Raw genomic sequence first — 10,827 nt, 5'->3', positions numbered from 1 at the left:
GCTGGCGTGTGTGTAAAGCATTATCCTACCTATGGTGTTTTCGTGTTTCTCTTTGTTGCAGACTGAACTACATTATTCCATTGATAATGGGGAAAGACAGTTTCTATTTTCCCCAGTGCAAGGATGTAATCTCTCTTGGAGCTGTAAAATCTGGGAGGTTAGAAGGTTAACTCCAGCTCCTCAGCGTGGCCTTTGGGCTGCTGCTGCAAACGAGGCATTGAGGCAAATATTTCTGCTGTCCTTACCTTGGACAGAAGTAGAGGGGAAAAATAAAGTCCATCATCACATGAAAAGTCAGTCACTTGAAATCCTGTACCTAGAATACCTTTGGTTTTGCTAATTTGGTTGTGTTTGGGGTACAAAAAAAAAGGATCTATTTGATAGCACAACGGGGTGACTATAGTCAATAATAATTGTATATTTAAAAATAAAAGAATGGGCCGGGCGCGGTGGCTCACGCCTGTAATCCCAGCACTTTGGGAGGCCGAGGCGGGCGGATCACGAGGTCAGGAGATCGAGACTATCCTGGCTAACACGGTGAAACCCCATCTCTACTAAAAATACAAAAAATTAGCCGGGCGAGGTGGCAGGCGCCTGTAGTCCCAGCTACGCCGGAGGCTGAGGCAGGAGAATGGCGTGAACCCCGGGGGGCGGAGCCTGCAGTGAGCGGAGATCGCGCCACTGCACTCCAGCCTGAGTGAAAGAGCGAGACTCCGTCTCAAATAAAAAATGTAATTGGATTGTAACAAAGGATAAATGGTTGAGGGGCTAATACCCCATTCTCCATGATATGATTATTCACACTGCATGCATACATCAAGACGTCTCGTACTCCAGAAATAAATACACCTGCTATGTACCCAAAGAAATTTAAAAAAGGAGGATTGGTCAGCAAATGAGAGGGGATTAAATAAAAGGCATGTTAACTGAAGAAATCTTGTCTAGAATGTAGTTTGGGCTGTAAAAGTGGCAAGCAAGCAAACTCGAGTAAAAGAAATCTAGAGATAATTTACATCTTCAGAGGCCGGCCGGGTGCGGGGGCTCCCGCCTGTAATCCCAGCACTTTGGGAGGCCGAGGTGGGCGAATCGCGAGGTCAGGAGATCTAGACTCCTGGCTAACACGGTGAAACCCCGTCTCTACTAAAAAATACAAAAAATTAGCTGGGCCTGGTGGCGGCCGCCTGTAGTCCCAGCTGAGGCTGAGGCATGAGAATGGCGTGAACTCAGGATGCGGAGCTTGCAGTGAGCCGAGATCACGCCACTGCACTCCAACCTGGGCGACAGAGCGAGACTCCAGCTCAAAAAAAAAAAAAAAAAAAAAAAAAAGCGAGAAAACACCAATTGGCGGATGACGCCGGTGCAGCGAGGGGGCCCGGAGGCCCTGGGTTGGAGAACCGTGGTGGCTTCCGCGGAGGTTTCGGCAGTGGCATCCGGGGCCGGGGTCGCGGCCGCGGACGGGGTCGGGGCCGAGGCCGCGGAGCTCGCGGAGGCAAGGCCGAGGATAAGGAGTGGATGCCCGTCACCAAGTTGGGCCGCTTGGTCAAGGACATGAAGATCAAGTCCCTGGAGGAGATCTATCTCTTCTCCCTGCCCATTAAGGAATCAGAGATCATTGACTTTTTCCTGGGGGCCTCTCTCAAGGATGAGGTTTTGAAGATTATGCCAGTGCAGAAGCAGACCCGTGCCGGCCAGCGCACCAGGTTCAAGGCATTTGTTGCTATCGGGGACTACAATGGCCACGTCGGTCTGGGTGTTAAGTGCTCCAAGGAGGTGGCCACCGCCATCCGTGGGGCCATCATCCTGGCCAAGTTCTCCATTGTCCCCGTGCGCAGAGGCTACTGGGGGAACAAGATCGGCAAGCCCCACACCGTCCCTTGCAAGGTGACAGGCTGCTGTGGCTCTGTGCTGGTGTGCCTCATCCCTGCACCCAGGGGCACTGGCATCGTCTCCGCACCTGTGCCTAAGAAGCTGCTCATGATGGCTGGTATCGATGACTGCTACACCTCAGCCAGGGGCTGCACTGCCACCCTGGGCAACTTCACCAAGGCCACCTTTGATGCCATTTCTAAGACCTACAGCTACCTGACCCCCGACCTCTGGAAGGAGACTGTATTTACCAAGTCTCCCTATCAGGAATTCACTGACCACCTCCTCGTCAAGACCCACACCAGAGTCTCCGTGCAGCGGACCCAGGCTCCAGCTGTGGCTACAACAGGGTTTTTATACAAGAAAAATAAAGTGAATTAAGGGTGAAAAAAAAAAAAAAGACCAACTAGTTTATTAGAAGAACAAGTAAGGAGTAAGAAACACCTGGACTTAGTTCGTATTAGAGCAGGGAGAGTGACAAGAGACTCTAGAGATTAACAGGAGAGGAAAAATAAACCAAGTGTTGCTATGCGTTAGACATCAGGATAGGTAATTTTAACCCTCAATGTTAGGTTTGGGACTATTAAACCTATGCTACATTTATATAAACTGAGACTCTGAAAGTCTAACTGCCAACCGGGCCCAGTGGCTCATGCTTGTAATCCCAGCACTTTGGGAGGCTGAGGCAGACAGATCACTTGAGGTCAGAAGTTCAAGACCAGCCCGACCAACATGGTGAAACCCCGACTCTACTAAAAATACAAAAAATTAGCTGGGCATGATGACAGGCACCTGTAATCCCAGCTACTTGGGAGGCTGAGGCAGGAGAATCGCTTGAACCCAGGAGGCAGAGGTTGCAGTGAGCCGAGATCGCACCACTGCACTCCAGCCTGGGCGACAGAATCTCAAAAAAATAAAACAAAACAAAACAAAACAAAAAACAGTGATAGTAAGGACATAGGACTTAGGAATTCAGGTTTTTGGTCTAGTTCTGGTTTCACCAGTAAGTGTGACCTTGGGTGCTTCTCAAGCTAAGAAAGGAAAACGGAATTTCCCAATTCCTCTGGCTGCAGCTTCAGGTTTCTTGCAACAATTGCCTAGATCCTGCTTAGCTTGTTCTTAGGTTGAGATCTTAAGTGTTTAAATAAAAAACTGGTTCAAATTTGGGTCTACCACTTAACAGCTCTGAGACTGTGGAAGTTACTTAGACTTTTTGAGATGGAGTCTCACTGTCACCCACGCTGGAGCGCAGTGGTGCGATCTCGTGATCCTCAGCCACCCAAAGTGCTGGGATTACAGGTGTGAGCCACCACCCCTGGCCCAGTCTGATTTTCAAACAGTTAAATGCGGACCGTCAATGTTGGAGTAAGAAAAGTACAGTGTAGTTTGTCACACGGAAAATACTCAGTCTGAATAGTTTGAATTTAGTAACCTTAAATGAAATCTTTGACTTTGTCACTAAAAAAATGGTCTAATAGTAGTAGTAGCAACAGTAGCACTTGTGCCCATCAATAATTCTTTTTTTTTCTTTTTCTTTTTTTTGAGACAGAGTCTCCCTCTGTCGCCCAGGCTGTAGTGCAGTGGCACAATCTCAGCTCACTGCAAGCTCCACCTCCCGGGTTCACGCCATTCTCCTGCCTCAGCCTCCCAAGTAGCTGGGACTACAGGTGCCTGCCACCACACCTGGCTAATTTTTTTGTATTTTTAGTAGAGACGGGGTTTTACCGTGTTAGCCAGGATGGTCTCAATCTCCTGTCCTTGTGATCTGCCCGCCTCAGCCTCCCAAAGTGCTGGGATTACAGACGTGAGCCACCGCGCCCGGCCCATATATTTAATTTTCTCAGCAAGGCCATTTTTACTTTCTGCAGAAAGGGTACACTCGCCAGCAGTTTTGCCACGAGAGTACACCGAACAAAAGAGACGGGGTCATTTATAACCTGGTGCATCCACCCTACTGCTGTGTCCGGTTTCCATTCACTGGAATGGGACCTCACATTCTCTATTTGTCCCGATTGGCTAGCAGCTTAGAACTTTTCAAAAGAGGCAAAGACAGAGAACACAGGCAGGAGGAAGTAATTTGCGGGATGCTGAGAAAGGTTAAAAAAAACACCTCCAAATAAGGAAGAGGAACAGGCTATGACCTAATGCTTGCTTGGACCAGTATAAGCATGCCAGGGCAAATATTTAGGCTAAATTGTGGGTGCTAAGAACACAAAGTACATTGATTTCTTTTTTTTTTTTTTTTTTTTGAGACGGAGTCTCGCTCTGTCGCCCAGGCTGGAGTGCAGTGGCGCAATCTCGGCTCACTACAAGTTCCGCCTCCCGGGTTCACGCCATTCTCCTGCCTCAGCCTCTCCGAGTAGCTGGGACTACAGGCGCCTGCCACCACGCCCGGCTAATTTTTTGTATTTTTTAGTAGAGACGGGGTTTCACCGTGGTCTCGATCTCCTGACCTCGTGATCCACCCGCCTCAGCCTCCCAAAGTGCTGGGATTACAAGCGTGAGCCACCGCGCCCGGCTATTGATTTCTTTATTATGGCTAGCAGATATTTAAGAATGTTAGCACAGGTCTTTGAATAAATTTTGCTTCTAGAAGAAGTTGCTATTTCTTCTTAATTAGACAGGTAGGAAAGTCTCTTTGAAGAGGAACCTCTACTTCACTTTTTGTTTTGTTTTGTTTTGTTTTGAGACGGAGTCTCTGTTACCCAGGCTGGAGTGCAACGGCTTGATCTCAGCTCACTGCAACCTCTGCCTCCCCAGTTCAAGTGATTCTCCTGCTTCAGCCTCCAGAATAGCTGGGACTACAGGCACCCGCCACCATGTCCAGCTAATTTTTGTATGTTTAGTAGAGACGAGGTTTCACCATGTTGGCCAGGCTGGTCTTGAACTCCTGACCTCAAGTGATCCACCCGCCTCGGCCTCCCAAAGTGTTGGGATTACAGACGTGAGCCACCACACCCGGCTTTTTGCAATCATCTGAGGTCAAGAGTTCGAGACCAGCCTGACCAATATGGCGAAACCCCATCTCTACTACAAATACAAAAATTAGCAGGGTGTGGTGGCTTGCGCCTGTAGTCCCAGCTACTCAGGAGGCTGAGGCAGGAGAATTGCTTGAACCTGTGGGGGTAGAGGTTGCAGTGAGCCGAGATAGCACCACTGCACTCCAGCCTGGGTGACAGAGTGAGACTCTGGCCCCCCCACCACCAAAAAAGAAGAGCCTGCCCAAGGGGTTTACTGGGCAAAGTTAGTACGTTTTGAGTATCAATAACAAATCATTATGGTTACTTAGAACAAAGCAAAGTGTTCATAATGATACTTAAAAGAGGAAAGTGAATATATAGAAAAAGTTCTAACATAAACTGGTGAACATTATGTTTCTAATAAGCAGGAGTGTTGCTAGGCGCGGTGGCTCACAGCTGTAATCCCAGCACTTTGGGAGGTCAAGGCAGGCAGATCACCTGAGGTTGGGAGTCGAGATCAGCCTGACCAACATGGAGAAACCCCCGTCTCTACTAAAAATACAAAATTAGCAGGGCATGGTGGTGCATGCCTGTAATCCCAGCTACTCGGGAGGCTGAGGCAGGAGAATCGCTTGAACCTGGGAGGCAGAGGTTGCAGTGAGCCAAGATCATGCCTTTGCACTCCAGCCTGGGCAACAAGAGCGAAACTCTGTCTAAAAAAAATAAATAAAATAAGCAGGAGTGCTGACATACATGTCTGCTGACAAAGCATAGATTATATTCTTGTTTCTATATGTGTAAACAGGAAGGAGTGAAATAAAACTGGTAAGAATCATGGCCAGGTGCAGTGGCTCACGCCTGTAATCCCAGCACTTTGGGAGGCCAACGTGAGTAGATCACCTGAGGTCAGGAGTTCAGGACCAGCCTGGCCAACATGGTGAAACCCCATCTCTACTAAAAATATAAAAATTAGCAGGGCATGGTGGTGCGTGCCTGTAGTCCCAGCTACTCAGGAGGCTGAGGCAGGAGAATTGCTTGAACCCAGGGGGCGGAGGTTATCCAAATTCTCCAGAAATATTGAACTTTCCAGGGAACTAAATTTTTGAGAGGAACTCATGAATATTAATAAATTCATGAGATAGACATAACTTTCTATATAATTTTCAGCATTTTGTCTTGTAAATAGTTTCCATTTATGAAACTTATATCTACGTTAATAGACAAATCAGGTCAATATACCATAAATAACAAGAGTTAGGTACCTAACAACTTAAAAGAGTACTTCATTTCCGGGAAAGGTATCAATTCTCTAAACATTAACATCTCTGAAACACAAAGGACATAAGAACATCATAATCTAACAAGTAAAGCTTTGTTATAAAAAACAAACAAAAAAGGAACTTATCCTAAGGGTAAAGGCTCAGCATCACACTGACCTGTGCAACCAAGCAGGTTACACATTAACAGTAACCCAGATCCTGCAACTGTAGTTGGATTAAGATGGTGCCTCTTCTTGAGTCTAGTTAATATCCTGAATGACCAGAAAGGTATAAAAACGACCCTAGAAAGGCAACATTAATTCTCCTCCTAGGGTCTGGTGGAGTCTCCCCATCTTGCATCCCCCTGTCTGCAAGCCATCTACCTCTGCCCACCTGGGAATGAGGGGTGAGGAGGACTTGGGGGCTGGGTGGACTCCTGTCAGTTGGTGAAGCCCTGTGGCAGGAAGGTCTATGTCGACATAGAGCATACCTTTCTTCAGCCACTGACTGCATGTGAATGACAATGAAATAGCTGGAGTCAACTGCCATCAGAAGCTATCAGTGATGAAGGGACTGAGCTACACAGACTAGGTAGGATCTGTATCGGATACGGTCACGACTCTTAGTGGGAACTGGGCAAGACAGAGAAGTTTGTGGTCTTGTTGCTGACTTACCGAAATATCTTGGGCTCTGCTTTTCAACTAGTTCCTCTGCTGGAATCAAAGGTTGGGAGTAGGAGACAATATCCCATGCTGACAAGGGCTTGCCCTTTATCTTGGGCACCTCATTGCTTTCAGCCTGTGCCCTTTCTCCACCTTTGCCCTCCCAGTGGTTGATATGTGGGAAGCCCATCTCAATTTGTCTCGAACCAACAATGAGGGTCTAGTCTCTGCCATGACAGTGGGATCTGAGGCCTTTCCTTAGCCAGTCTGGTGCCTGCCCCACACTGTACCAGACACTGAACTCCTGGACCCCCTCCTCCTTCCCTTTGTTACCCCTTTCCTCCAGCTCACTTAGCCCGGTGCTGTATCCAGCACCAAAAAAAACCTAAGTGTTTGTCCTCTGCTGGGTTTGGGGACACAAGGAAGCCTTGGGGTCTGGAAAAAGGCTGCTCTTATCTAGAGTTTACCCACAGGCCAGGGGGCTGCCATTCTCTTCACAGATACCCCTGCAAGAGGAATTTCTTTTGGGGCACGGAAGTGAGGACTTCATTTCAACAGAGGCTAGTGATGGTGGGGGCATGGACTTTTTTTTTTTTTTTTTTTTTGAGACACTCTGTTGCCCAGGCTGCAGTGCAGTGGTGCAATCTTGGCTCCCTGCAACCTTGACCTCGTGGGATCAAGCAATCCTCCCACCTCAGCCTCCTGAGTAGCTGGGACCAAAGACATGCACCACTCTGCCTGGCAAATGACTTTTTGTAACATGTTAGGAGTTAATGTTGCAAAGTTTACCTCTTCACTTTCTGAAGACACGTGAATATAGGACCAATGTATTTGTGACAAGCAAATGCACTAATAGAGAAGGGCCATCTGCCCCTGCCCCAGCTCAGATAGAGGTGCTGAGCCCATCACAGTTATTACATGTCTTAAGTTTTATTCAGTTATAGCTCTTTTCCCTTTGCTGATGATTGAATTTACAAAAGAAAGTAGGCAGCTCAGAAGGCCCTGGAAGTGAGGAGGAGGGGCAAGGATCACCGTTGACTAGTTAGGGAGGATGAGGGTTGTTTTTTGCCAAAAGCCTAAGTAGAGTAATCTGGATTATCTGGCACCCTCCTGGATGGAACCCTAGAGTTCCTCCTGTGTGAAAGGGTCCCTGGATTTTCCCCAGCCCCCACCCGTCTCTACCTTCAGCCATGTTGATAGCAGAGAAGGTAAGAACTTACAACCTGTTTCTCACTGGAGAGCGAAACTGGTCATCTGGCTTATGTTCATAGTACATTATCTTTACTATGTGTCAGGATATCACACTTAAAAAAGGCCACACACAAAAAATGTAAAATACTTTAACAAGCTTGTATTATAATATTAATATTATTGAGAGTATCTGCTTTCTGGGCTGATGTGATTCATTCATTATTCCAGTCTGGCTTTAGTCCTTTGTAATTTGTAGTAATTATGCTTTTCTTTCTTTCTTTTTTTTTTTTTTGAGACGGAGTCTTGCTCTGTCACCCAGGCTGGAGTGCAGTGGCACCATCTCAGCTCACTGCAACCTCCGCCTCCCGGGTTCAAGCGATTCTCCTGCCTCAGCCTCCTGAGTAGCTAGGATTACAGGCCCCCACCACCATGCCTGGCTATTTTTGTATTTTTAGTAGAGATGGGGTTTCACCATGTTGGCCAGATTGGTCTCAAGCTCATGACCTCAGGTGATCCACCTGCTGCAGCCTCCCAAAGTGCTGGGATTATGGGCGTGAGCCACCGTGTCTGCCCACGCTTTTCTTAATACAAAAAGAGAAAGTATAAAAATAAAAACTTGAGGCCGGGTGCTGTGGCTCACACCTGTAATCCCAGCACTTTGGGAGGCTGAGATGGGCGGATCACAAGGTCAGGAGTTCAAGACCCGCCTGACCAACGTGGTGAAACCCCATCTCTACTAAAAACACAAAAAAATTAGCTGGGCATGGTGGCGGGCACCTGTAATCCCAGCTACTGGTGAGGCAGGAGAATCGCTTGAACCCGCGAGGCGGAGGTCGCAGTGAGCCGAGATTGCGCCACTGCACTCCTGCCTGGGCGACAGAGTGACTCTGCCTCAAAAAAAAAAAAAAAAAAAAATTTACTCTCACTAGCCCTTTCTCAGGAAGCCACTAGTGGATTTGCCCCAGCATTTTGAGAGAGCACATCAAAATAAGAGGAAGCCAAAAATTCAGGAAATAGCAGGTCCCAAAAAGGAGAGAGGGGAAGGGAAGTCCCAGGATGATTGCAAGAAAGCCCTGCAATTATAGCTGTGCAACATCCTGGAGGGCAACCAGTTCAGATTGGGGCAGAAGGGCGGCTGCAAGTAGCCACTGATACCAGACTAAAAGTGAATTCAACACTAGATGTCTGTTATCTCACATAACCAGAAGTGCAAAGTTGGCAACTACAGGGATGGTTCATTCACCCTTAATGATGTTAGAATTCTGAGTTGGCATCTCTGAATTATCTTGGCTCTTCCTCATAGCGAAAAGATGGCAGACGTAGCTACAAACTTCATGTTCTCAAATCAGGTAAAAATAAGGAGAATTTCTCTTCGAAGGATCCTCCCACAAAGAGAAAAATCTTATCTAACAGCCCCATCCCATCAGTCTTCCCCTCAGACTCCACTGGCCAGATGCCATTTTCAAAAAGTTTATAAACATGGTATTGTTTTTCCCCTTATTATATGTAAAGCATAGATGCCAAGTTTCAAGTCTACAATGCCTCTAAGAGTTCTACTTTATCTACTGTTCACTGCAAATCCTGCCCTTAGGTCAAAACAAGCTTGATGTTGCTTTGTAACACATACCACAAATCCTACCCCTTAGTTGCCTAAGGTATATAAGCCCTGGGACCATGATGATCCACCAGGGGATCCACCATCTTATCTTGCAGCCACCCTGAAACATGGCTTCTGCTCCTGTGTGTAGGTCCCTATTAAATGTTTCTTTCTGAGAAACTGGATTTGTCCACCTTTCTTCCTTCCGCCCCTCAGTTTCCTCAGCTTTTGTGGCTAGGTTTGCATAGACCTGCCCACTACAGAATCAGAAGTCATGGCCTCAAGACTGTTGGGCTAGATAAAGCAAACGAGAGCACAGATATTAGAGCCAGAATGTGTGCGGTTTTCATCCTGTCTTTACCAGTCACTGTGACCTTAGGAAAGTTACTTAACCTCTCTTTATAAAACTTTTTGTATGTAAAATGAGGATAATAGTGTCTACCTCAAAAAGTTATGATGATTAAATGTTTACAAAGCATTTTAAACTGCCTGGCATCTAGTGCTACGTAAGTGTGCAAAACAAAATAATTTTGTTAAATGCCTAAAAACTTGAGCCTTGAAAACTGAGGTGGTCAATTCCATGAAATTCCAGAGGTCTATATATCAGGATCTCATGAACTCTTTCTCTTATAAACAGGGGAGGAAAAATAAAAGGAGAATATCATAAAATTGCCCTCAGAAAAACTCCTGACCAGGTCTATCTCCTTGGAGGGTCTGAGCTTAGAATGCTGTTACGCAGAATCAGATGAACTCGATATATAAACTCTGACACTCTAAACTTGGCCTTAAGTACCTGCAAAGACCCAGGATCCATTTGTTAACACTCAGATGATCACTGTGTTTGTTGTATAAAGGGAACATTGGAGTTAACTATTAGAACACTACTAGAACCATTTTTGTTTGTCTCTTTTTCGAGATACAGTCTCATTCTGTTGCCCGGGCTGAGGCGCAGTGGCATGATCACGGGTCGCTGCAGCCTAGACCTCCTAGGCTCAAGCTATCCTCCTGCCTCAGCCTCCGGAGTAGCGGAGACTATAGGCACATACCACCACACCTGGATAATTTCAGTACTAATTTCTAGAATTTGAGAGAAACAGGCAACTGAGTTTAGCCCCAAGTTTACAACTTCCTTAAAATTTAGCATAAACCAATGAGCATCCTCACAAAGGGGAAATCAACATTGAGTTTTTGTATTTTTTTGTAGAGACGGGGCTTCGTCTTATTGCCAGTCTGGTCTCAAATTCCTGGGCTCAAGCAATCCACCCACTTCAGCCTCCTAAAGTGCTGGGAAT

At 46.7% G+C, this 10,827-nt stretch overlaps 1 protein-coding gene across 1 annotated transcript; it reads left to right on the top strand.

The window, feature by feature from the left end:
* The first annotated feature begins 1,436 nt into the window (after positions 1-1,436).
* LOC129488240 (small ribosomal subunit protein uS5-like) lies at positions 1,437-2,262 on the top strand. The gene has a single exon (XM_055290125.2). It carries the CDS (start codon positions 1,513-1,515, stop codon positions 2,245-2,247), a length of 735 nt encoding a protein of 244 aa, XP_055146100.1. The 5' UTR covers positions 1,437-1,512; the 3' UTR covers positions 2,248-2,262.
* Positions 2,263-10,827: the final 8,565 nt, after the last annotated feature.

The sequence above is a fragment of the Symphalangus syndactylus genome, chromosome 8 (assembly GCF_028878055.3).
Source record: "Symphalangus syndactylus isolate Jambi chromosome 8, NHGRI_mSymSyn1-v2.1_pri, whole genome shotgun sequence".
Lineage (NCBI taxonomy): Eukaryota > Metazoa > Chordata > Mammalia > Primates > Hylobatidae > Symphalangus > Symphalangus syndactylus.
The sequence above is the reverse complement of the archived record's forward strand: the minus strand, read 5'-3'. Positions and strand labels throughout refer to the sequence as shown.